This window comes from Marmota monax, unplaced genomic scaffold (assembly GCF_021218885.2).
Source record: "Marmota monax isolate L192 unplaced genomic scaffold, Marmota_monax_Labrador192_F-V1.1 WCK01_AAM20220418_F8-fsc00014, whole genome shotgun sequence".
NCBI lineage: Eukaryota > Metazoa > Chordata > Mammalia > Rodentia > Sciuridae > Marmota > Marmota monax.
Window position 1 is genome coordinate 11,821,779 of NW_026695222.1, and position 27,754 is coordinate 11,849,532.

The 27,754-nt window shown below is 35.4% G+C and overlaps 1 protein-coding gene across 1 annotated transcript; it reads right to left on the reverse strand.

The window, feature by feature from the left end:
- Positions 1-1,340: 1,340 nt before the first annotated feature.
- Rad21l1 (RAD21 cohesin complex component like 1) lies at positions 1,341-26,182 on the reverse strand. Its single transcript, XM_046433684.2, has 14 exons — positions 26,093-26,182; positions 23,781-23,937; positions 22,111-22,240; positions 20,508-20,601; positions 18,233-18,339; positions 15,392-15,562; positions 14,452-14,547; positions 13,315-13,428; positions 11,685-11,911; positions 11,331-11,430; positions 10,400-10,524; positions 8,108-8,194; positions 5,282-5,359; positions 1,341-1,790 (listed from the first exon to the last, which is right to left on the reverse strand). The coding sequence occupies exons 2-14, from the start codon at positions 23,922-23,924 to the stop codon at positions 1,602-1,604; spliced, it is 1,662 nt and encodes a 553-aa protein (XP_046289640.1). The 5' UTR covers positions 23,925-23,937; positions 26,093-26,182; the 3' UTR covers positions 1,341-1,601.
- Between the last annotated feature and the right edge of the window lie 1,572 nt (positions 26,183-27,754).

A 27,754-nucleotide genomic window follows, 5' to 3' on the forward strand; every position in this document is an offset into this window, starting at 1 on the left:
GTTAAATGTACCACCTGACACTGCAGTCCCAGTCTGAGAGAAATCAAAACTTATATTCACACAAAAATTGTACACAGATATATGTAGCTCTATTTATAAATATAAAAACTGGGAACAAGTTAAATATCCTTTAATGGGCAAACACATAAATAAACTGGCATATCCAGACAAACAGAATGATAGTTAGCAATAAAAAGGGACAAACTACAGATGCAGTACCAACTTGGGTGAATCTCAAAGATGTGATGTGGAATGAAAGAAATCAGTCTCAAAAAGTTACATGCCATATGATTTGTATGACGGGACCTAAAAAACAAAAGTGTAGTCATGCAGAAGAGTGGTTGCCAGACATTAGAATGTGGGAAGGGTGTAAATACAAAGAGAGAATTCAAGGGAGTCTTCTAGGGTGATGCTACTGTTTTCTCCTGATTGTGATCCATCTGTCTGTCTGTCTATCTATAAAAATCTACATAGCTGTGCACCAAAAATAAAATTAACCTATGTTAATTTTAAAAATAAAAGAAAAATTATAAAAGCAAATTCGACATTTGTACCTCATATTTGTACCTTATGACTTATTCATTCAGAGACTATTTAGAATTTAGTTGTTTGTAGCATAATTCCAGATACAATATTTTAAAGAGCACTATAGGCTTCATCTTACAGTGACTGTGGAGTTCACAGGGCATAAAACAAAATCTCCTAACTCAAACTTTAGTTAAAGAACAATTATTTTAGTGATCTTTACTCAAATTTTAGCTGCAGACAACATGCCTGCAGTTGAACAAGTGTCTGTTGATTTTTTTTTTTAACATAAAAAGCAGATTTAGGACCTGGTGTTGTGGCTCAGTGGTACAATGCTTGCCTCATATGTATGAGGCACTGGGCTTGATTCTCAGCATCATATGTAAATAAATTAATAAAATAAAGTTCCATTAACAACTAAAAAAATTTAAAGAAAGCAGATTTAGTTATGCTGAAACATTAGTGGTAATTATAATAATAATTAAATAATAAATAACAAGTTAAATGACCTACAAGTAGACTAAAAATCACTTAGGAAGTTTAAAACAAAAAATTAATTTTATAATTCTTCAGTTAAGTTGTCATATTAAAAATATGGCATTAGGTCATATCAAGGATGTTATGCATTAGAATTAAATAAATTACTGTCTGTGTAGAAATAAGAAAGTATTAATTATTCATTAATCCCACAAAAAGTTATGTAAATAATCCAATGTAAAATATCATTTGAAAAAACATCTTTGAATGTTTCTTGAAAGTACATAGTATTTAAAAAAATGTAATTCTAAATGTAGCCTAAATACAACATTCAAATCAAGGAAACGATAAAGGCTCTACATTCAAAAAAATAGTTATAATGAAGTATTTCTGTAAGCATCTAGTTTTCCAATCCTGTCTATGATTATTTTGAATTTACAGAGAGGGAATAGGATCTGAATCCTAGAGAGGGAATAGAAATAGGCATCTGACCTATGAGATGTCAGAACTTCAGCAGTTTCCAAGTGGCTTCTGCATTAAATTGAACAATCAATTCGGAAATGCCAGTGATGGCATAAACCTGCATGTTCTGATTTCCTTCACAACTTATGGAACATTGGTCCTACTGTAGCTATAATATCTGCATAGGGAGCACTCTGGTTCAGCTCAATAGCCTGCTGTTTTTTTAGAACAAGAAAGCTATAAAACTTGGCAGCGGTTCGTTTTCGGTCACTATTTCTGCAGAGTTTCATCAGACTGAAGGACTGCATTCCCATCTTGTTGGATTCCTGGGAAAATGATTAGAAAGGAGGAAGGGAAAGGGAAACAAAATCATCAGATGTCAAGCAGGCTGTGGATTCAAAATGAACAACAAGATACTGAAATTTTAGATAAGTAACTATGATATCCTTAAATGGAAGAATACAAACAATTCTTTACTAAATTTATAAAAATCCCATAGGTTACTCAGCACCAGTTTGGTTCATCAAGAAAATACAAGCAAAAAACAACAACAACAACAACAAAAACATCTTATAAAGGATGTTATGTAAATTTGTAATGTGTTATACAAATGTTAGGTCTTTTAAAACATTGATGCTAACATAAATACCTCCTACGGAAAATGCAAATAGTTTATACTTTCAGGCAGAAAAATATCCACAGAACTTTGGGAGGCTTCAAATACAAAGAAAATGCTCAGCCTATTAGGGTTCTTCTTCTCCTAAAAGTACTAAGAGGCAGGGAAGACAATATATAACTTAAGTGGTAAATACAGAAGTACATTTTATATAAATAAGTAAACATCTTTCAGTTTTATTCCTACAGATTTAAAAGATATTGGATTCATCATATGGCACCCATGTACCTACTAGAAATAATTGAGGTATAATAAAGTATATAATTATGGATGAAGATAACTCCTTTTTTAGAGTCTAGGCCTTGGAATCAGATTCCTAGAGAAGCATAGTTTTTTTAGTTAGAAAGAGTATAGTAAATATTGTCTGATAACCCTGAGTATTGTATTCCTTGGATAATTATAAAATACTTTTAGAAATATTATGTTTTTCCAGTTCATAATCCTTAACAAATTAATAAATGAAATATCTTATTGTGCTTTTATCTTAACCGAAAATGTAGCCTAGAGTCAGCAACCTTTCAGAGATGGTAACCCAGTCTTCATTTATTTCCTCTCTTGAGAGACAAGATGTGGATTGGGTGCCCCCCACCGCCATCCCCTCACCTGGAGGGAGCAGGAACCACTTTTTCAATTTCAAAAATTCTTTTGAAAAATCTTTAGGGGTCAAATATTCAATATTTAACACATCTGCTTATTTCTGTTCCTAAAGAAACCCTCTAAAATGAAGGAATAAAAAAGTGACAAAAGAAATAAAGACACAGAAATGGAATACATAACTGACTTAGCAGAGTAGAGAAGGTTGCAACCCGTGCGTCAACAAGGAGGAAAGCCAGCCAAGGCAGGCCAGCATAAGACACAGACCTTGGGAAAACCCAGGAACTGGAGACATGAGAATGTTAAAAGCTGGAGGTGAGGGGAAGACTGAAACCAGAATTCCTTGAGAGTTAGACATTCTGACACTCCTCAACCTCACAGAACCAGATGACTACTCATACAGCAGAAGGCAAGAAGGTGTCTTTCTGGAGGTACCAACCACTGAGGCTCTGGTCTTGGTACCCTGGCACTGTGGATGGGCAAGGAGAAGTATCACACCACAAACATGGAGATTAAGGGACACTCCACATCTATACAGTAAAGCAACCAGCCTCTCCCTTTCCTTTGGTTCCTGAACCACTGGCATCATGCTTATATTTCCTAGGCAGCAGATTTAAAGATTTAAAGCAAAAAAGAATGTATTTAAGAGAGCCAAGGACAGAGGATGCAGGGGACAAAAGAAAACAGAAATCTCTGAAGTGAAGAGAAGTGTTTCACATTTATTAAAAGCAGTTAGGCTGATAGTGGAGAAAGATCAGTGGTGGCTTGGAGATGTGGGGTCAGTGCAAGTGATGGGGTGGGGGCTGTCAAGGGACAAGGAAACTTTGGGGGTTTTAGATACATTAATGTCATCCTGAATGTGATGGTTTCACAGATTTACATATAAATTGAAACTTATCTAACTGTATACTGATGTTAATCATACCTCAATAAAGATTTTTATCTTAAAAACCGGATAAATAATTAAATCAAAGATTAGGAATCTATAAAATCATAGTTAATAACCTTAAAAAAACTCCTGGAAAACAAAAAGTTGAAAGCAGAAATAAAAATTTTGTAAGGACTAGAACACAAAGTTGAGGAAATCTTCCAGAGAGTGAAAGGGTTCAAAGCCAAGGGAAGTTAATATAGGAGATAAAATATGTTTTAAAGATTAAAGGATAGGGGCTGGGGTTGTAGCACAGTGGTAGAGCACTTGCCTAGCATGTTTGAAGGCTCTGGGTTCAATTCTCAGCACCACATATAAATAAGTAAAATAAAGGTCCATTAACAACTAAAAAATATTTTTTAAAAAATTAAAGTATCAGCTAGACACAGTGGCACATGCCTGTAATCCCAGTGGCTTGGGAAGCTTAGGCAGGAGGATCACAAGTTCAAAGCCAGCCTCAGCAATTTAGTGAGGCACTTAACAACTCAGTGAGACCCAGTCTCTAAATACAATATTCAAAAGGGCTAGGGATGTGGCTTGGTGGTTAAGCATCCCTGGGTTCAATCCTTAGTACCAAAAACAAAACAAAAAAATTAAAGGATCAATTTAGGAGATCCACTATCAGATCCATAAGCCCTCCAAGAAAAGAAAACAAATAAACAAAAAGGAGAAAGTCCAAGGGGGAAAAAATCCTAGAGCTCAAGAACATGGAATTTTTGATTAAAAGAACCCATTCATGGTCAACACAGTGAACTTAACATTAAAAAAAAAAAAAGCACATCACCATTAAATTTCAGAACACTAAGGATAAAGAAAAGATCTAAAAACTTCCAGAGAGAAAATAAAGTTCACCTACAAAGGATCACCAACCAAGGCAGAGTCTGACTTTTCAATAACACAAGAATCCATGTTACAAAGCTTTCAGCATCTGAGAGAAATTATTTCCAACTTATATCCAGAAACAACAAATTAAGTTCAAGGTAAAACAAAGAAATTTTCAGTCTTGTGAGGTCAAATTTCCTACACACTGTTATCTTAGGAAATTATGAGAGGATGTTAATTACCAAAACATTTAGGATAAAAGCACCAAGAAATAGAGGAACTAAAAAGGAACAAAGAAATTCCTGTGTTTAAGATAAAGGAATGTCCCAGGATAAAAGCTATGGAGCAAACCTTAAGAGCAACTAGCTTGAATCAGAACAAGAGGATGATGAGCTCTAAGAAGGTTATTTTTAGGGGGAAAAATGGAACTGACACATCAATTAATAATTTGAGATATACATATACTAAAAGGAGTTTTATTATATTGTCACAGAGTTTGGAAAGGTAATTAAGTATGGGTATATGAACAGTAAATAAATGGAAAACATGAGGTAATAACCCAAACAACAACAATCACAACAACAAACCATAACATTTACAAGAAAAGAAATACAATTACACTTGAAGCTTCATTGTGAACTAATTTTTGTACAGTCTTTGTAGTAGCAACTGCTAGTTGTCCTTTAATATCCATTCTCTTCTTCTTCCATAATAATTGAATTATTAGCTGGGCTTATAGTTACTGAATCAGGACTACATATAAAAATGAAAACAGTTGCCAAACTTGACCATCTCACCCGCAAACTATTTAACATCTGAAGTAATCTTCTATTCCATTTCTCTGCTTCAGTGTTTTGTTCATTCTCCAATGACTCCTGTATGAATGATTGAGAAATATTTCACTTAAGCAAATTTTACTCAATGTTAACTATTGGTCAAGCATAGCGTTCACTGCTATGGGAAATATAACACCAAGTTCTGCCAAATAAAGAGCTTATGATAATGGAGAGAATAAGACTAACACAAATATAGATGAGCCTTGCAGGATTATAACTTTGCTCTCCAGATTGTCTTCTGATAAGGAAATCTAAAGTAGGAGATTCTGCATTCTGTCTGGATAATGCTCCCAGAGCATTGTGCCCTTAGGTGCTTTGAAAAGTAAAGTTAGCCAAGACATTGCTTTCTGCTGGGACTATCCTATTTCTAGTCAAACTGAACTCAGTTGACAAGAATAAACTTAAAGCTCTAGAAAAACTGCCTTGTAAAGACCTTTATTTGAATTTCCCTGGTGATTCTGGAGCTCTAAAAATAACTGTTGTTTAGTAGTTTATGACAATTGGGTTAGAAACCTTGTCAATTTTGAGCGTGTCTTGTCCAAAAAGGTCAAGCAACTGCCTGTCATATTATCTGAATAGGTTCATTTTTTTCAGTCTTTAAAACTTAACCACTTTCTGAAATACCTCAATATTTTAAATTGTAAAATTTTACCCTTCCAATAAACACCTTATGAGCTTCTGAGAATGGAAATTATCATAGGAAATGTGTTGATGAATCTGATAAAAGAGCAGGCCTACCAAGGGTTGGGGGAAGAAAAGTGGCACAGATCTGACCTACTTTATCATTTTTCCTGCACTAGCTCTGACCATTCCACACACTACCTGTTCACTGTTATCACACTGTTTGCTATTTGTCTAGCTTCCTATAAATCTGCAGATCAAATAAATTTTCAAAGTACTTTCAATTTCATGGACTCCAAGATGATTTCAGAAAGTTCAAGAATATTCTGGAAATTCCCATATTTATGATAAAGAAATAAAAGCTGTGCAGCCAACCTAGAGAGCAATTGGTTTGGATTAGAACAAGCAGACAATGAGCTCAGAGAGGTTATCTTCAAGAGAAAAAAAAAAGAATCTGTTGGATCAATTAATATATATTTTATATATATATACTAAAATGGGTTTTATTATATTGTCAGAGGGTTTGGAAAAATAATTAAGGATGGGGTTCAGATGTTAAAAAAAAATGGAAAAAATTAGGTTATGATTAACTCCAACAATAACAGAAACAAAACTATCATGAAGTTTACAAGAAAAGAAATAAGATTACATTTTTCAAAATTTTAAATCATTTAAGGCTAAAGGGACCCTTTTGAGTCTGTCCAGAAACTGCTGAGTGCCCCCAGAAACTGCTGAGTCCCCATTCCCACCAGCTATGCAGCATGGTCCTGCCTGTCCTGTATCCTACCTTGTATCCCAGTGAGACTGATTTTAAAAATATAGTCATTTTTTTTCTAAGGAGTTGTTGAAATCTCTCTAGGTATGATTCATGTTTATTCCCTTCTGGTCTGTCCTTGGGTAAATTAGTTTACCTATACTCGTGTTTATTGTTAAATATATAAATGCTATTTCTGAAATGTAAAAAGTTTTGTTAAAATCCATGAAACTGTAGCTTCACCTATAAGGCCCAAATAACCAGAAAAAGGCTCAGCATCGTGTGTGTATTTTGCTAGCGCTTGTCCATTTGATCTATCTGACATCCTACAACTGAATCTATTGTGGGGAAAGCCCAGTGGATTATTAAAACAGCTGAACTTGTGCTGTGGTGTGGTTTGCTTGACCATGTATGAAAATAAACTGTCAATGGGAGCAAAGAGGGTGGCAAAAGTGAATCAGCTCAGGGCTGAGAACGTGGCTCAGTGCTAGAGCACTCGCCTCACACATGGGAAGCATTGGGTTGGATCCTCAGCACCTCAAAAAATTAAAATAAAGGCATTGTATCCAACTACAACTTTAAAAAAAAAAAGAATCAGTTCACTTCTGGCTCAGCTGTTTGGATGTTTCAGGTAAAAAGTTCAAGTTATTTCTTCTGTCCTAGATTATCTAGAGAATTCAGTCTATTTTTCATGTCTGAAAAAAAAATCTAATAGTCTTAGAACTTATTATAAAGATAACTTATTTTAAAGCCAGTTAACACCAGGTACTAATAGGTGTTTTGATATCGTTTACTAAAGAATTTTTGCTGAAATTCCTTACAATTCAAAATGCTTTCTGTACTCTCTTGTCATGTATATCTAAAAAAAAAAAAGAAAAGAAAAGAATTTATTTTTTAAAAATGCTTTCTGTATTCTGGGACAAGGACCAGAGATACAAGGCAGTGCATAGGGAGTCGGTGAGTTAGATTTTACTTCTCATTTTGCTATCAACATGTGGTCTGATGAGCAAACCATTTTCTGATTTCCAGAAGTCTTGTACAGATACAAGCTTGAGCCATATGTTAAGGAAAAAAAATTCCCTCACTATTTTGTAAATAAAATAAAATTTTAAATGCCCTAGTCTGTATCCCTAATACAGACAGCATGGTTTCTCTAGAGATGCTAATTAGAAAAGCTTACAACAGTGATTTCTTAATATTTTAAAATCTTTGGTAAAAATCTCATATAATTATTTGACATTTCAAAATAAATTAAGAAAACAAAAGAACTGATACATCTCTGCTTAAATGATGAATTTAATTATAAATTTAGAAAGTAACATGATAGCCCTAAAAAACAAATTTTAGATTGAATATTAAATATTTAGGAACAAAGTTTTTAAGAATATCCCCAAAACTATCCATATATTTACCAATTCAACCTGACAATTTTCTTGGGTCAAGAAAGCATTCATCAAAGGTGATTCTTCAGCAGCTGAATAAACCATTTCGATAAGATCCTGTTAAAGTAAATTAGACAAAGATAGGTCATTCTGGTAGTGATTGTCACAGGTATAATCTAATATTGTTAAATGATTTAATCAAATGAATATTTGTTTCTCAAATTAATTTAAATGCTACCCACATTCTCAAAATATTATTTCTGAAATTTCCCATACAGGCAGGCCTTGACTTAAACCTTCCTTTTTCTCATGTGCTTCACACAGATGAAAACCCTGCACACCCCTTCCTGCCTTGCTCCCTATCCTTTTCCTTCCTATTTCCCTCTCCACTTCAGGCTTCATCAAACAGTCTCTACTGCTGAGATCACTTCCCTTTGAAGCATTTTATAAAGCCCCAGTCCTCTCCCTCTCAGGCCAGTACCAGGTGGCAGAGGAAGAGACCTGCAGTGGGCAAGCAGAGGGAGTGAGAGTGAGGGAAGGGATATTAATATCCCTACCCAGGGCATGACAGGACTTTTGACACCACTGCTGGAGCCATCACTGGCAAGAGGGAAGGAAAAACCGTGTCCTCTGAAAGGAGGATAAAAGACAAAGGAAGAAGGAAAAAGAGAAAGCCAGAAATTCTCCCATTCCCCGCCATCACCTCCCCTTTGCATGGCTATAAAGCTGTCAGCCCTTTTCATTTATTTCCAAGCTTCATTCCCAGCTCTCATCCCTGACCTTCAGAGCTTCCTCCAACAGAGTTTGCTAATTTTTACTTTAGCTTTAAAATTTTTTAGTGACTACAAGAAACTGTATTATTATTGTTTTTATGGTACTGGGGACTGAACCCAGCGCCTCACTCTACTACTGAGCTATATCCCCAGGCCTTTTTTTATTTTGAGAAATTCTCATTAGATTGCCGTGGGCCCTCAAACATGCAATTCTCCTGCCTCAGCTTCTCTAGTAGCTGGGATTTAGGCACCTACCATTATACTCAGCTACATTTTATTTTTTATTGTACACATTTATGGTGACTTATTGTGTTTTTCCACTTTTACTTTCTTTTATTCCCACAGTTTAGATACTCTTAATTTTGTAGTTATTGTATATAAAATTGTTTTATGAGGATTTGAAAATGATTCATTAGAATCAATATTTTCCTGTCCCTTCAAACTAACAGTGCTCCCATACTTCACTATATTTCATATTTGTTCACTGTTTTGGAAGCCACCTAATAATGGAATTGAAGGCTAAAGCATAGCAGAGGATATAAGAGTAAGAGTTCCAAAGAACCAGTACATCAATCTCCTTCCTTCCATTCCAAGATTGAAAAAAAAAAATCTGTATTGTTAATATATCTGTGATAACTTCACTTCCATATTCCTTTCAAAAATCATAAACTAAGTAAGTTTACCTAGTTACAATTTTCAGTAGGTACATTATAAGAAATGCCAGAGCCCAAACACAGAAGATGGTACTGGCAACCCAGTACGTATCTAATATATTATCAAGTATTTAGTAATACATGTTCTGTTTAATGCACTGTGAAGCTGTATTTCCTTCCAAGGGCATTCAGTTTCAATGTGGGTTAACTTTGAATTCCCTGAGTGGTTATCAAATACAGTGAAGATAGAAGAGACCAGAAAAGCACTGGTTTATTTTTATCTGGTATAACTATAATATTACATTTGTGCCATTAATAAAGTGACAATTGAGAACATATTTTAAAGCACATTGTTTCCAATTATGTTTTCAAATAGCTGTTTTTCAAATAAAAATTATGTCTTTAAATAAAAATTTTAAAATTTATTTTGGTCATAGACTTCAGATAATCTTTCAGATTGAAGGTCAAGGTCACTGGTAGGTCTAAAATGTTCTTAGAGGTAGGAAGGGTGAACTTATAATGAGAAATAAAACATATGTTTACTGGCTAGAGTCCTAAAAGATTACATGACATATTGAATGTGGGGCCTAGTAAGATTCTCAGTACATAGCCAAATTCAAGGATTGACTATCATTCACTTCATATATCATGTAAAATACAATTTCAGTGTGAAATAATTCTACTCTGTGAATCACTGTTCTAAACTTGTAAAGAATATTGCCTTACAAATAAAAATAATGCTTTATCTTATAGTACTTTCACTTACTAAAGAAACTATAGAACATTTTAAGATGAAATATGAACTGTCAATGTAAGAAGATCTATCAGAGGCAACAGTCCTTCACTATAAGTTGTCAGAAAAAGAACATTTTTGTGATTCTCTCTGGTTAACTTACCTCAGAGTTAATATGTTTATTGATATTCTCATGAGAGTTACCCTTAAATTCATCAATCACATCCTTCCAAGTTTGGGGTTGAATTAACTCTTTCTGGTAATGTGGTTCTTCTACCCTGGAGACCTCTGAATTATCAAGGAAAGTAAAGTTCTTTCAAGCTGTCAAACAAAGTACCTTTCAAACTTGAATTGAGATATGGCTGTTACAAAAGAAAACTTTGGAGACCAGTTGGAATCCACGAATTTAATCAAAGGGTACACAAACTTTCTTATAGTTCCCCTATGTCTACCATGTTGATCTTCTACTCCCCTCCTCTGTCTCTTATCACCTCACTCCCATCCTCTGTCAGCAGTCCCCTCCACACTCACACGTTCACACGTTCACTCACAAGACAACGTGGATAGCTCAACTTCATTACGTTGTTCAGTACATTTTAATGCTTTCAGTAGATTGGGAAGTGGAGGCTCACTGACAACAGAAGTTGGTTTTATTATTACTTTATAATTGTCACAATAATAATCAGCTATTATTAATACTCCGTGTACCTCTGGGTGGATGGTAATATCTGCCTCAGTTTAATTATATAGCTCTTGTTCCTATATAGTTTTTCATGTTAGTTGTTTTAAAGTTAAACATTATCCTGATAGATATAAATATTTTCTTTTTTGAGGGTTTGTGAGTACGACTTTTGGGGCTGGGAAAGTAAGAATAAGAATAATATTTCATCTTTTTAATGAAGTATCTGGAACAAAAATTGATCTGAAAAGCAGAAAAATGCAATACTGAAGTAACTTTTAAATTAACATATTTTTCTAGAGATAGCCTTTCTACTAAAAAAATATGGAATTGGATTCCATTTTCATTTTAAAATGTAAGTTGAAACTTTTGTTTCCACATTCCCCTCAACATCAACAGAATTAGGAAATCTCACCTATTATGTATTGGTTTCCCACTTCTTCCCTTACTGACTCCTTCTGTATCAATTTTCTTCCAAGTTTAAAGCCAGAGGACAGAAAGCACTTTGTAAATAACTGTAAAAACATACATTTTTATTTCCTGTTTCTTTTCCCTAGTAAAGCAATCCAATAAAGCATAAGCATAGATGCTAAAAAGCAGAAATTATAATTCATAGATATAGATAGATAGATAGATCTCCAACAAATTAATTTTAAAATGAGGAGCCATTTTTTACAAGTTCAAATTCTGTTTCACATATGTATTCAAATAAGTATTTATTTAATTTTAAACAAACATTGCACTCATGTGATAGAAGGGAAACGATTACCATTTTCAGTTCAGCATGAGTCAGATCCTGGGCAGCAGTTGACAGCAGGGTGTCCACTCCTCCCTTCTTCTTCCACCTCATTAATCTCTGGGTAGGAGGTGCAAGTTCCAAAACCATGAGTGTATCCGCAAAGGAAGTAAGTTGCTTATGCATAGTTTTGCTACTGATCTCCTTGACTGGATCAATGAGCAGTTTTCTCTTTCTGCTTTTCCTTTTCTCAGCAATGTCTAAATATAAGAAAGAGGCATAAATGTGATTGGTTGTGTAGCTTGATAAAATAATACTCTAGGCACTGCATGTCTAAGAAATGTCTACAACCTGCAGAGTTGCACTGGGAAGAAAATCCATTATTTTCTGAACATGATGCTTTGTAAAGTCTCTGCACAACTAGAATTCCTGAGCAGCCAAAAGCTGATATATTTTTAAAGGTGCTGCTTGAAAGTACTCATGAGGGACACTGTTGACTTGCTAAGTAGGCATCTGAGGAAGCTTGAAGCAGAGGCTCCATTGAGAGGGAAGTTAACCAATCTGAAGATTCCTTAAAATGCCTATGTACCAGGATAACCTTCTGAAACATTCATTTGTATTTGTCCAGTGTATTTTCCTCTCCTCTAATTAAATTCATGTATAAATTCAAGGTAGGAAGCTAGGTCTGTGGAATTTCACTCCTTTAGGGAATTTTACCAGGCAGAAAGCAGAAGTCAAGCTTTTCTTTAGTAAAGCTGCAAAAGGGGAGCAAGGATTAGATTTCCCAGTCTATGAAGATCCCAGATCAGATGGAGCCAGAAAAAACATAAACCTGCTTGTTGGTGTGCTTTAGTAAAAATCCTGGGAGCACAAGACACTATACAGCTGGCTGTGGAGCTGGGACAGTGGTCACTACTAACTGGTGTAGCTGATGACTACAGGTTCACGTCTCACACCCTTCCCCTAAACTTTGGTACTACAACACTCCAAGAACATAGGGGAGTTGTGCAGATTGAATTTCCCACCAGCCATGTGGGATAACAGCTCAGAGTTAAATTCAGTAAAGAAAAAATTGGAACGCTTTATTCTTTGCATGCCTCAGTTTATAAACTGAAATCTATATCAATTATACTATTTAAAATGAGAATATTCTAGTTTTAAATAGTATAATTTAAAATTATATATTAATATTACTATAATCCTAATATTAGTATAATCCTAAAGGACCTATTTACATATGAGATTCATACTTACTGTTTATTTCTAAAAACATGTTAAATGTCAGAGGCTAAATGTTAGAGGGCACAATGCCTTTCTTCTGCCCTATATTCACTTGCATGTTTATTTATCTTGATTGTACTGAAAACTTCTTAAAGGCAGGAACCATGTCTTCTTCATTCCTACCCCCAGCACAGAATAATGGCTTAATAACTTCCTGAACTAAACTCAGTTTTTAATTTTCCAGTTTCCCAAACTGGATGTATTATTCAAACAGGAATGAGTATAATGAAAGAATCATCTCAAATTTCCTTCATGCTCTTCTCCTATTGTATTACAAATGCTTTTACTAGATTGACTACCTCTTAGAATATTTTGTGGATTACTACAAATATCTCAAGGTAAACATGATAGCAGTGTGTTGGAGATAAATAGTGCCTCTGACCTGAAATATCGATTGGATCAAGAGTAAATCCTTCCTCTTCATTTGACAATAATGTTGTTTCATTCATTTTTTCATTTTCAGGTAGACGCATGTAATCTGGATTATCTGGTTCTACTAATCAATGACACCATAAAAGTAATTATAAAAACATATAGTCATGTTGTAATCTAGAAGACTATGAGAGTTAAAGTAAAAGCAGAGATCTATATTGATAATGGGAGCCTTATCTAATTCTTAGACTCATATATTTAATAGAGATGAAGAGACTCAGGATTATATAGACTGGGACCCACAGTATTTAGGTGAGTCGAGTATCATCATTCTCTGTGCACACAAGTCATTTAAAGGTAGGCTACACTCAGTGGCAGTAACAGTGGTAGCAATATATGACTGACATAAATTTGATATGTCCATTCAAATATTTATATTCTGTTGGATCACTTATCAATTGACTCATAAAGAACCAAAACTAAAATTTTACTCCTCCTTTTACATTTTCAATTTTGATTATTGTTTTGGAAAGTAAATACAACATCAAAAATCGTGAAGAATCAAAATCAGGCTAGTTGTACCTCTAATTTCTTTAAATATTTATTTTTTAGTTATAGGTGGACACATATCTTTATTTTATTTTTATGTGTTGCTGAGGATTGAACCCAGTGCCTCATGCATGCTACGCAAGTGCTCTACCTCTGAGCCATAATCCCAGTACCTCTGATTTTTAAGAAAAATCAGCTTAAAAGACCTAAATCATCTAAGATATTTTGTAAGAATTTCAAATAGGGAAAATAGCTCCATTTATAATTTCTCTCAAATTGTATACAGATTGTCAAGTCATACTATTTAAAAAATTTTTTCTTTCCATGTAACATATATTCAGTGATTCTAAAGCATAGTTTTGGCAGGGGATTTAAACATGTTCTCATACTCAACTCATTCCTAATTAAATACCCTTCATTCCACCTGTCTTAGAACCAACCTCCTATTCTATATTATCTAGAGTCCTTCTAAGAGTTTGAGGGACAACAGTCTTTATCATTCACTGCACTATACTGCTGCTTGAACTCAGAAGTTCTAAGGCTTAATATCAATATTAGTCTGCATTGACTTTCTACACAGAGGAAAACTTCAACATACCCACTGTAGCATGGGGAGGCTCAGGAGGAAGGGAGATTTCTCTGTTCAAAGGCATGTCTTCTAACAGGAGATTCTCATCATCCTGCAATAGATTGTCTTGAAAAAAACAACACACGCTTTCGTCATACAGACTTGAATCTGTCATTTGTTCACTAAATACTTATTAACATTACTTTATACAAAGGCATTGTGAAGGAATAATCAAGAGTTTTAATGTGAACTGGAAGACATTTAAACTATATCTGAACAGCTAACAAACAATTTTTAAACTTAACTAAGCTCAAAGTTCTTGATTTTGCAAGTATTTCAATGATATTAACACACAGGCATAGTAAAATAGGTTGGAAATAATAATCTAGAGCTTATATATTATTATATTAATATTATGCTTAATAGTATTTTTCCTATTATTATATAATTATATTATTATATTGTTATATAATTACATATTATATATTAGAAGTTTTTTTAGGTGTTCCCCATCTAGGATGATGGGTTAAATATATACATTTAGTTTTCTCAGTTTTTGTCTACCCTATTTCTATGATTATAATAATATCATAATATAAATATAAGATGGTAATATAAAATGCCAGAAAGATTCTTTAGAATAGCTGTCCCACGATTTGTGTCAAAGAAAGCTATGTTTTCCAGCAAATAATCTAGTATGTATTTTGAGGGATATACTGAACTCACTCCTTCCCTTCCCAAAATTAGGACTTTATAAAAACTGGGTAGTAGTTCCAAACTTTTATAGAAAATGTGTTTAAACAGATGGCTATTTACTTAAGAATAGCTTAAATATACCATAGATTTTGAAAGCTTGTCTGAAAAATGAGTTGACCTACTTGATACAGAAGCACAGCTGAAATTTTAGTTTGATGTAATAAATCTACTAATAGTAATAAATATTTAATTTCTATATGACTGGACATCATACCAATCATTTCTCCTGCAGCTCCTTCATCTCCAAATCCATCTCCACTGTCATAGAACAAAGACTTTTCTCCAATAAGGCTTCCAGAACTGTGTTCAACTAAAGGACCACTGGAGTTCAGTAATATGTTGTCATCAAAGAAGCTATGTCTTCTAAGAATTTCAGATTCTTCCCCTAAATAATATATGTCATTAATGCTAAGTTAGTCATAGAAACACATAACTTTAGGGTTAGAAGGAAAATGAGATATTATCTAGCATAATTCACCCTCATTTTATGAGGAAATGAAAAGCTGAAATAATTATTTGAATTGTTCAACTAAAGTCACTCAATTAATCAGTAGAGATTAGAATTCTAGTTTATTTAATAATCTTCCCAATAGAAAGAATGCAAAAACATTAGGTAGAGTTTAAATTTGTGATATAGTTTAATAATGTCCTAGACGGCAGAAATACTATGATAGTAAAATGATTTCCTCTACTGTAGGTAGGTCCAATACTGCTTGACCAAGCATTACATCATTTCAAGGACAATTGCTTCAGTGGTTTTACTCCTAAGGAGAATCGGGAAAATAAGAAGCATATCTACCTTTTTAGGAAAATGGAAAGATATTAAAAATATTAAAGAATGGACTCATAATGTCCATTGAATATGTTAATAGAGCAGTAAAAATGATAACACTAAAATGGCTAGCATTACCTGAGTGCTCATTACATGAACTAGAGAAGCATAGTTAAGCATAGTTAAGAATAGGACTTAATGAACAGACACTATCTTCTAAGCATTGAGCATCATAAGAATCTGAGATTACAGAAAATAAATAATCACTACCTTCAATTTTATATAGTAGCCCAATTTTATGTAGTAACCCAAAATTTGATGGGTTAATATTAAATATTTCTCAAAGGAAATATTTGAGGTTGTTTTTGAAGAAGAGAAAATCCCATATTGGTGGAGAAGGCTGAAGGAAGAAGAAAAGAAAAGAAATAATCTATGATGCTGCTAGTAGTATCTCAACTTTCGTGACAGGGCAGTAAGGTTCAGAGAAGTCCAGTACAACAGAGCAAATCAACAGAGAAAATCCAGATTCAAATCTAACTCTGTTGATCTTTTAAGAACATGTTCTTCCCACTTCTTAAAAAATTATACAACACACAGAACTGTGAACAACTAAATTGTATTGATTGGATGGTAAGATACTTTGAATAAAGTGTCTATATTAAGAGTAAGACAAACAAGGTTGATAAAATAAAGGTGATAAATTGATATAAGGCCTCAAGGATAAGCAGAGGGATTTGATACTGTGTCATAAGGACAAGGTACTTAAGCAAAAAATGTGATATGAAAAAAAAAATTCAAAGACAACTGCTCTTGCAGAGATGTGTAAAATGTGGGAAGAGAATGGCTGATTTGCAGGTGGGTGGTGCTGTACTCCAGGCCTTTGGTACTGGTGAATTATGTTGGTGGCTAAGTAAATAGAAAGACCTAAGAGACATTTTAGGTGTGTGTCTGTGTGTGGGTTTTAAATCAGCACTAATATGAAGATGGTAGAAAGTGTAGTTGAAAGTAATCTTAAAGTTTCAGGCATGAAGAAAAATAGCAGAATTTGCAGAGAAAATTGTAAAGAGTGTTTTGGGTAGTTAAGAGAATATAATTATGTCATTGCCAATATGTCACATTTCTAGGTCTAGGAATACAGCCAGCAAGAGACCTATTCTACTCAAAATATGATCTGCGGACTGGTGCTGGTCCATAATAAATAATAGCAATTAGAAGTAAACCTTTAGGAAGTTTTATAGCAATTAGTAGTTTTATGTAACTAAAACTCTAATAACAAAAACTTGAGGCTTATTTCTTGAAATTTTTAATTTTTCTAATGATCCATTTTCAAGTCTAGTAATTTATTTATACAAAATTAAAATACAATATAGACAGATTTGAAATTGACAAAAATTATAAAACTAGTCCTTCACCAGATTGCTTGAGAAACAACTATAGTTAGCAAGAGTTACATAAAGAGAGTGTGGATGAGAAGCCAAGACTAGAGATGTGGTTTGAGCATTATACCCTTGACCTCCCTCCCTGACCCAAGACAGGTTTAGGCCATCCTCCTGCTATGTTCACTGTTTTGGGTACTATAAGAAATTAAAAAATGAACATGACTTAGATCCTACCCTTATGAAGCTTGCTGACTAAAAAAGAAGGTGTATAAATATCATGTTACAAGACAGAGTGTGGTAGATGCCAAAAAAAAAAGAACAAATACTATACAGTTGAATTAAAACTTATCACTTCAATTGTCAAGTACATTCACCCAAACATATTTTAACATTTCAAAAATCAGTTTCTATTTTATAATCAATCCCTTATTCAGTAGTAGTATTTCCTATTCTTCACCCCCAAGCTGATTTGAAATCTGTTATTTTACAACTAATATTCATTATACACTGGAGGAAATATATTTGAAGACATTTAATGTAGCATACATATAAAAATTTGTATATGTGTTAATTATAGCAATTGTTTATTTGCATGTCTCTCTCCCAGCCTGAAGTTAGTTGAGGGCAAAAACAGCTCCTTTAAACTCTGGTATTGTGTAAGTCTGTGACAGCAGCTGCCACAGTAGGTAGTCAACAAAGAGATGTATACTGGGAAAGAAATACATTCTAAGACTGAGTCTTGGAGATGATATTGTACCAGAAAATGGCAGGGAAAATTTATTAGGGATTATATTTATAAATGAAAGTATTCATTCTATAGATATTTCTACTGGCATTGTGTCAACAGAGAAATGTAAATACAATTGATTATGACTTGTAATTTTGATTTCTGATATATTCTCACCAAAGCTCCCTGCTTGGAAAAGTAGATCATTGGCATAATCTTCTCTTAGTGTAATTTCTTCAGGTCTACTTTGGTTTTGAGTAAAGTGTTCTGTAACATCAATTGCACTATAGAGGAATATAAGATTGAGGAAAACATAAGAATAGAACACAATGAATTTGAAGCATCCTTAAAAAGAAAAAAAAAAAAAAACCTTAAAAGAAAAAAACAGGTTTATTATAAAATAAAAATTTTTATTTTCTCAATATTATTATTTATAAACAGGAGTTTTATATGTATACATATACACTACATACGTACACATAACTACATACATAACATACACATACACATATAATCATGAGTTTTTTATATATACATATATCCAAGTTGCCAAATCCAATGGTTGTTCTCAGTCTTTATCCTACTTGTGCTAACAAACAGCATTCAAAATAGACGCCCACTCCTGCCATAACCTGAACGTTGCGTTCCCCCAAATTCATAGGTTGAAATCTAATCACCAATGTGACGGCATTAGGAAGTGAGGTCTTTGGGAAGTTACTAGGTCATGAAGACTCTGCCTTCAGAAGTGGGATTAGTGCCTTTATTAGGCCCCAGAGAGCTGCCTTGCAAGATCTGTCATATGAGGACACAGTGAGAAGACTGCTATCTGTGAACCAGGAAGCAGACCCTCACTAGACACTGAATCTGCTGGCACCTTGACTTTGGACTTCCCAGTCTTTGGGGCTGCTGTAACAAATACATGAGATGAGGTAATTTATAAACAGAAATGTACTGTGCAGTTCTGGAAGTTGAGAAGTCCAAAATCAAGATGCCTACAGATTGGATGTCTGGTGAAGTCCTGTTCCTCATAGATGGTGCTTTCTTGCTGTGTCCTCAGGTGGTAGAAGGTGCAAGGAAGCCTTCCCTGGTCTCTTTTATAAGGGCACTAATGCCATCCACAAGCACTCTCCATCCTCTTCATCTAATCATCACTCACTCAAAGGCCCCACCTCTTTGTACAATAACCTTAGGGGGTAGATTTCAACATCTGAATTAAGGAGAACACATACATTCTGACCACTGGAAATGTGTAATAGTCACTTCAAAATTTATGTGCAAGATTTAACTTACTTCCTTCTCCCTCCCCTTCTTTAACCTGACATTCCTTAGTTATCCTAATTCTGTTTTCATGCCTAAAATCATATAATCATCCTTCACCTCTTTGTTTTTAGAGCCATATCCAATTCATCAGCAAATCCTGTTGGCTGTGCCTTCCACACATATCTATAAATTGCTACCACCTCTATAAGATGAAGAGTGAGAACTGATCACAGATACTATCTTCTTTCTCCAGGACTTCCTGCTTCGATAATCTCAAAGGCTCTCTTCTTCTTCTCTTTACCCTTATAATAAGTGGCCGGAGAGAAGGCATTGTAATCAAGTCAGATCTGGTCGCTCCTCTATTCAAAACCTTACTGTGGAGCACTGGGTTGTAGTTAAGTTGTAAAGCACTTGCCTAGCATGCCCAAGATCCTGAGTTCTATTCCCAGCACCACAAAAAACAAAAAACCACAACAAACACACCTGTGCTTCATCTCTGAGTGAAATAAAAGACTTACTGCAAACTACAATGCCCTATATCATGTGCACCTCTTGCATCTCTGACCACATTTTTCTACCATTCAGCTCCTCATTCACTCGATCTAATCTCACTTGCCTCCTTTCTGTTCCTTGAAAATGTGAAATGTGTTCTTGGGGCCTTTCCACTTGTTCTTTCCAGAACATTTTTCCACATTATTGAATGAGTTTTCCTTTACTTCCTTCAGGTTTCTATTCCTACCTTATCAGAAATTCCTTTCCTGACCATCCTATTTTATTTTCTATTCTCTTCATACTTATCATCTGACCATTTCCTGGAGTACTGTGTATTTACTTGTGTATTTATTGTCAGTTTACTTCAACTAAAACGTAAGATCCAGGAAGCCAAAAGCTGTGTTTGATTCATTGCTATCTCTTCAATGATAAGAACAGAGCCTGGTAGGAAAGGCACTCAATGAATATTTACTGAATGACTAGATAAATATACTGTCAATATTGCATACAACATTCAATAAACATACAAGCATACATTTTATTGTTGCACTTCGGAATGTCATACTATATTTAAGCCTTTGTCAACTGTGTACTTGTTTAGTTGTTAACTACACTCCATTTGCCTTCACAAAATTTGAATATGAAAACAATAAAATATCAAAAAAAATCAAGTTGAGGGAAAGTAAATAAAATAATTTACTTTATATTATGGGTGTCAAAATCATGAAATTCTTCTGGTAATGTGATAGCGTTGTAAGCTGCTTCAAAATTCTCTTTTGGGAGATCAACCAGTCCTGAAAATTAAAGAATTACATTCAATAAGCATTGATGTGGTATAAAGTAAGACATTCCCAATTAAATGTTCATTTTCTAAACAACTGCTTCATCTATTTAATGGTTTCCCCGTATCCACTCCTGTCCATCTTTAGTCCTTTTTCTCTAACAAAGCATCCAGATCAAAAGCAAAAGCAAAAGCAAACAGATCAGATGACTCTCATGCTTAAAACAGTTTAGCAATTTTCCCAGTACATTTAAATAAAATTCAGATTTCTAACTGGGGCCTCTCCAGTCCTACAAATCTATTAGGCATCATCTAAAGACACTCTCTTCTTCACTTGTTATACTTACCACAAATGTACTAGCCTTTTTGTTCCCTGAAAAAGTCAAGCATTTTTTTCACCTCAAGACCTCTGCTCTTGCACTTTCATTTGCCTAGTATGCCATTCCCTCGGGGAATTTTTACATGACTGGGTACTTCTCATTTTTCAAGTCTGAGCTTAAATTCTGTTCTTTCAGAAAGGCTTTTCCTGGCCAACTAAGTGAACTTCTGTTATTTTCTGTTGTTGTGTTCTGTTTATTTTCCTTTATAGCACAATGACAATCTGTAAGTATTGTAATAAGTTTTTTAAACCTTTTCATCCTCTGATTTCTTCCCCAGACTAAAAAGAACCTTATTTATCTTGTTTGTCAGTGTGTCAAACATCATGTTTGGTGCAAGGTATGAAATCAATAAATATTTATGGAATATATAAATGAAATTATATTTGGGCAAGTGAACCACAGTGTGAGTATAAATCTATCTTGAGATTCTACAAATATTTTAACTGAAAAAGAAAAAAAAACCTGTAAATCCTAAATCTACAAAAGATGATACTATAAGAGATTCAGAAAATGGAACGTCAAAGATGCTTCTGCCAGGGAACTTAAACACTTAATGATAAAGGAAAGACCTACTGTATCTAAATAACCATCACAGAGGATAGAAAATAATGGGTGTAGTAAAAGTAGAACAGATGCTACATAAACTAAAATTTGAAGGCTTTATATATATCTCCAGCACTTTAAAATGCCAGGAAATTTTGACAATATTTCATAAACAGCATGAAACTTAAAAGTCTTGCAAATTTTAAAAACAATGACAATTATTGATATTTACACTTTGTCAGTCATGCTATTTCTAATTTCTCTCATAGAAGCAAAAACAGACGTAACAGACTAAATGACACATCACAAATGGAATATCAGAGTTCTTACACAATCTGCTTGTTTTAAGTGTATTTCTTACACAAATCACAGGAACATTACAAGTTTTAGGAATCATAACTTTTTCCTGAAAACACGGGAAAAGAACAAGGGAAAGAATATAATTTTTCCTTAACTATGGAAACTTAGATTCAGCAAAATGAAGTTTACATTCACTATTCTTGCCTGAAATTACAGGGTTCTGCCAATTAAAAGAGCCCACACAACATAAAAATGTAAAAGGGAACCAAGAGTGAGACAAATTAACGTTGCATGTATACCTGGGCGAAATGTCATCTTCATTTTAAGAAATGCTTCACTGCAATCTGCCAAAAGATATTTTGCCTTCCTATTATAGATTCGAACAACTCCCAAAAGAAGGTGTCCTGAAGTTCGAAGTGCAATTTTCACCTTTCAATAATTTTTGAAGTATTAGAATAATAAAAATTAGGTTCATGAATCCTGTTCTTTGAAAATTACTAAATCATAAGAATTTCTTCTCTTTAAAAAAACATTCCATATTCTAAAATTAAACCACTTAACTTCTACTTCACCTTGCAAAATTATTAACTTCTGTTTTGCTTACTCAGTAAAGGTAACCTACTGTGGCATTTAAGTGAAGTATATTATTATTAATATTATGGGAAGAATGTAAACTCTGCTGTCAGGCAGAATTGGGTTCAACCTGTGGCTCAATTGCTGAGGCTGAGTAACTTAATCCTCTGAACTTCAGTTTAATAACTTATTCTATATTTATTTTGTGCCAGGCATTGTCCTAAGAGCTTTCCATACATTGATTTACTTAATTTTGACAACATCTATTTACAGAAGAAAAAATCCAGACTCATATATGTTGAGTGGCATGCATAAGTAATATAACTATTAAGTAATAAAGCAAGGATAAAATATAAATCTGATCAACACAAAAGTTCATGCCAACTACCACACTTCATTGAGGCCAAAAGAAGTTGATTTCAGAGGGCTGTTGTGGAAATTTAAAAAATTAATAGTCTAACCCAGTGCCCAGCCCATAGTAGCTTTTTAATTATAATTTATCCTTTTCTCAAGCAGAAAGACACTTAATATAAAAATATCAAATTTTTATGCAAATTCTAATATTTGTTTTGAGCTATAATATTTTCATATAAATTCTAATAGTTGTTTTATAGTTTTATAATGAACATAATACTCTTGTTTATGATATAATTTCACATATTTTTAAATTTATAATTAATTTTCCTTCTTTTTCCTATGCTCCCAATTCATTCATTCATTATTTTCTAATAAGTACTTATCAGGTACCTACTATGTATAGCAGTATTTTGTTAGGGAATATGAAATAGTACAAAATATGCATAGAATATGCCCTTTTTTCTTCAGGGCCCAGTGTATTTATGATAAATATATGATACAATTACCAACAGAAACTGATATTTTTTAAATATATATATTTTTAAGTTGTTGACAGACCTTTATTTATTTATTTATATGTGGTGCTAAGAATCGAACCCAGTGCCTCACACATGTCAGGCAAGTGTGTTACCGCTCAGCCCCAGCCCCAGCCCAAAACTGATATATGTTCAGGCAATAAATGCAATACAATTAAAGTAATCATATGAGAAGTAAAATTGCTTTGCAAATGTATTTTATGATATAAATGCCCTGTGCCTGAATCCATTTCATCAGCTTCCATGTTAAAGAATTAGACAAGGGGCTGGGGTTTTATCTCAGTGGTAGAGTACTTGCCTAGGACTTATGAGGCACTGGGTTCAATCCTCAGCACCACATAAAAATAAATAAATAAAATAAAGATATTGTGTCTAAGACTAAAAATTAAAAAAAAAAAGAACATTAGACAAGAAATTTTCTTTTTTCTTGCCAATATATTTTAAGTCCTTTCCTCTTCAGAAGTCATGGAAAATAAGAACTATCATTTTAATCGGTAACATACCTTAGGTGAAAGAATTTTTTCAATGGTTATCTCTAGATTACATTCAAATACATGAGCCTTTGTAAGTTTCTTCTCCCAGTGAGCTGCGAGCCATATTTTGGCCAGTGGCCCTCGTTTACTCATAAGCACATGGGTGTAGAACATGTTGCCTGTATTCCTTAGTAATTTTTAAGAAATTAGAGAGAAAATGAAAAGTTACTTAAAATTTGATAATAAAAACCTCTCAGGACTATTTTACAGCAAGCAAATACATTCTTATCAATTCTATAAAATAACAGATTCTTTAATTCAATATATTTCAAAATATTTTCTTGAAAAAAAGAGAAGTTTATTTAGAATATAAAATAATAAACTAATGTCAGGCCAGGGGTGATGGGGCATGCCTCTAATCCCAGCCACTGAGGAGGCTGAGCAGAAAGAATGCAAGTTCCAGGCCAGTCTCAACAACTTAGCAAGATCCTATGCAACTCAGCAAGCTGCTGTCTTGAAATAAAAAATGAAAATACTGGGGATGTAGCTCAGCTAGAGCACCTCTAGGTTCATTCAGTCCCCAGTCCCCACCCCCACGCACAAATTATAAACTAATGACAGAGCTCTAATAGTTTGTTAACTATATCTGGTTTAAATGTATCCTAATCAATGATCTCTTCCTAGGTTTTATTTTATACTATACAGAATTTGAGATCATACTAATGCGGTCAAATAAATAAAGGAGAAAGGCTGAAGAAATAGGAGATGGTTATGGGAAACAATAGAATAGGAAAAAGTGGACAAAACTAAGAAACAGGATTTTGAGAATTTGAGAAGTGTTGGGATCATTGATTCATATTCAAGTGTTGAATTTCTTTGTTTTCTTCAAGATGCTCTGGTTTATTTGGCTAATTTTTGAAGTTAAGACAGTAGAATTCTAAAGGACTATCAGAAGAGAAAAATGAAGACAAAACGAAACTATAGGTTTGAAATGAATCAGAGGTGGCAAGAAAAGAAACAAATTTAAACATTTTGAAATAAGAATGGTAACAAAAAAAATCCTCACTTGAAGACAAGTACTATACATTTCTACAAACTGTACTATTCTTTTTTGTTGTTGTTCTAATTAGTTATACATGACAGCAGAATGTATTTCGATTCATTGTACACAAATGGAGCACAACTTTTCATTTCTCTGGTTGTACACGATGTAGAGTCACAGCATATGTGCAGTCATACCCGTACCTAGGGTGCAAACTGTACTACAGATTACATTTTAAGGCTCCATAATGAAGCCCAAAGTGAGAAGAGATGTTACAGCACTTTGGCTGACTCCTAGAGAAGAATCAAGTACTGCCTACATGTAAGTAACCTTAAACTAAGGTTACTGAAGCTTCTTTTCTATTTCAAGTTTGGATAAGAGAACATTGAGCCAAAATGAACACAACGTCGGCCACGGAATTATAAACGGAGGTGAACTTTGATCAATGCTCATTTTCACCGCCAGAATCACCTCCTTATGCTCAAAACTATAGGTTGTGCAATTACCAAACCACAACCCCCGCGGGACACCTAGAGATTTCGATGTTTGAGGTTTATGCCTTGCGTTGGCTCCACTTTCCTTTCTAATGGGTGTCTTTGGGCTTCTTGAATAAAGTCCAATTTATCTTCTGAAATTGCTCCCAGATGAGAGATCCTTTAAAAGGACCTTTTAAGTAACCGGTTTAAAAAAAAAAAAAAAAAAAAAAAACCTAGACCCTGTGATTTTTCTTTTTCTTTGAGATATTGATTTTCTTAAGCATATACTAATCAAACCAATCCTCCTCACCCAAAAAATCACCCCTCCAATACCCCACAACCCTGGGGATTCTTCCTAGATTGACTCTGCTTCGTGAGAAGTAAAGCCAATGACAGTGCGTGGGAGGAGGCGCCAGCGCCCGGGCTGCTGGGTGACAGCGGCGCAGGAGAGCAGGGCAGGGGCGGGCGCCTGGGCGAGCCGAGTGGGAGACCCCAGGGCGGCGAGGAAAAGGGAGGCGCCTGGACGCGGTCCGCGAAGCGGCCGGCAGAGACGCCCGGGTCTCCTCAGCAGACCACTCCCCGGAGGGCGGACCCCAGACCAGGACCGCCGCAGGAGCCCGCAGGCACGCCGCGAGCGAGCCCGGGGTCCCGGGCGGCGCCGCCAGCCCCAGGCGGGCTGCGGGAGGCGCGTTTCTTCCTCAGGCCGGGCCCTCAGGGCTCGGTGAGGAGCGGGCTGGGGCGCGCGGGGACGGGCGGCCTGCATCCCCATCAACCTGCCTGCCTACTGCCCTCGGAGCCCGCCCGGCCCGTAGGCTGCGCCCTACTTTGAGCGCCCGGTCTGACTAGAGGTGCGCCGGAGCAGGGACTGTGAGGAAGAGTGGCCCGGGGCGCGCGTCAGGTCTGAGACCAGGGGCTCGCCGGCGCGACTGTGCGTCAGCTACGCGCAGCCGGGCGAGGGGCGTGGCGTGCAGGGGGCGTGGCGGCCGGGGCTGGGAGAGAGGGTGTGGCTTCATGAGGAGCGCGGCGGAAAGGGCAAAGGGCGGGGGTGGGCGGGGCTACAGGTGATGGGCGGGGCGCTCCGTCCTAGCGCGCCGTCTCAGGAGCTGTGCTAGGGCGGTGCCGCGGGACGTCTGCTAACCTGGGGCACAACAGCGACCAGGCACAATCCCTATAATTCCATTGTGGAAGGTGATCCTTCCACCTGGATCTCTGAACATCCCTATAAAGCAGTCCAGTCTCCTCCACTTACTAGTTAGAAGTTTCTGGAGAAATTATTTGATCCCTTGATACCTCAGTTTTTGTCATCTGTAAAATGGAAGTGATAATAAAAGTACCTGCGCCATAGGATACTGTAAGAAATAAATGAGACGAAGCATGTAAATGGCTTACAATAATAAGTGCTTAATAAATACTTGTTATTATTAGTAAGGTCATTCACGTTAACATGCCCTTTGGGGACAACAAAAGTTTTCCAGCCTCGAATATCACAGCTTTAAATAACAAAGCCAATTGCTAGGATCTGAGAAAAAATCATACTAGAATGTAAGGATCCAAGGCTGCTTTGTTCCCTGGAGCTGCGTAGTAAATACTAATAAATCTCAGAGCAGCAATGACATCCAACATAAGGTTATTAATAAGTCCGGTCTCCTTGCTGGGCATTTTCATAGGTTACTTCATTTACTCTTTAAACAACCTCAAAAAATAGTTATTTTTTTTTCCTCCTTTGCAATAAGGTCCAGAGACAAAAAGCGACATTTTCAGCAGTCACATAGTTGGGAATGTTAGAAGATTCATACTCAAGTTTAGCTTCATCTTCCAAACTCAGGGGATGATTACAGCAACCACTTAAGCAGAAGTCTGGGAGACACCCTTGATGCCACCTTTGACATCCACTGATGTCAACCTCTACCCATCAGCAAGCCTATCACTCCACCTTCAAATAAAAATTCACTTTCTCCATTTCTCACTCTCTCCACCCACTCCACCCTAGATAAGCCCCTGCTGTCCTGGGAGATCTCCCATAGCCTCCTCAGTAGTCACCTTCATGTCACCTGCCTCCCAGAAGCCCATTCTTCACAACAAAGCCAGAAGAGTATTTGAAAAATGTGAGTCGAATCCTGTTATATGACTCAACCTGCTCTTTTAAAGCCTGAAAGTTCTTCCTGTTGCCCTTAGAATAAAAATCAAACCCCCTTCTAACAACTACAAGACCTTCCATGATCTCCCCCTTACTTATGATTTCATTTCATATGGTGGATTTCCCTTGACAATCCTGCATCTTCAGTTTCAGGGTCTTCCTTGTATGAGCCCTTTTAAGACCCTGGGAGACACCTAGTGATGTGCTCACATGGGCAGGTGTTTCTGTAAACTTCACAGACGAAAGATATTTAACTGTGATCCTTTCAGATCAAGGTCATCCATTTCGATGCTATCACACTATGTTAAAGGCAATGGATAAACGAGGGCTGAGGCTAAGGCAGAGTTGA

Bases quoted from the DNA above. Each gene is read 5' to 3' on its own strand.
- Rad21l1 (XM_046433684.2), bottom strand. From the start codon at position 23,924: ATGTTCTACACCCATGTGCTTATGAGTAAACGAGGGCCACTGGCCAAA. The intron at 22,241-23,780 runs GTATGTTACCGA...AATTATTGAAAG, and splicing joins AAAAAATTCTTTCACCTAAG to GTGAAAATTGCACTTCGAAC. The intron at 11,912-13,314 runs GTCAGAGGCACT...TCTTATATTTAG, and splicing joins TGATCCAATCGATATTTCAG to ACATTGCTGAGAAAAGGAAA.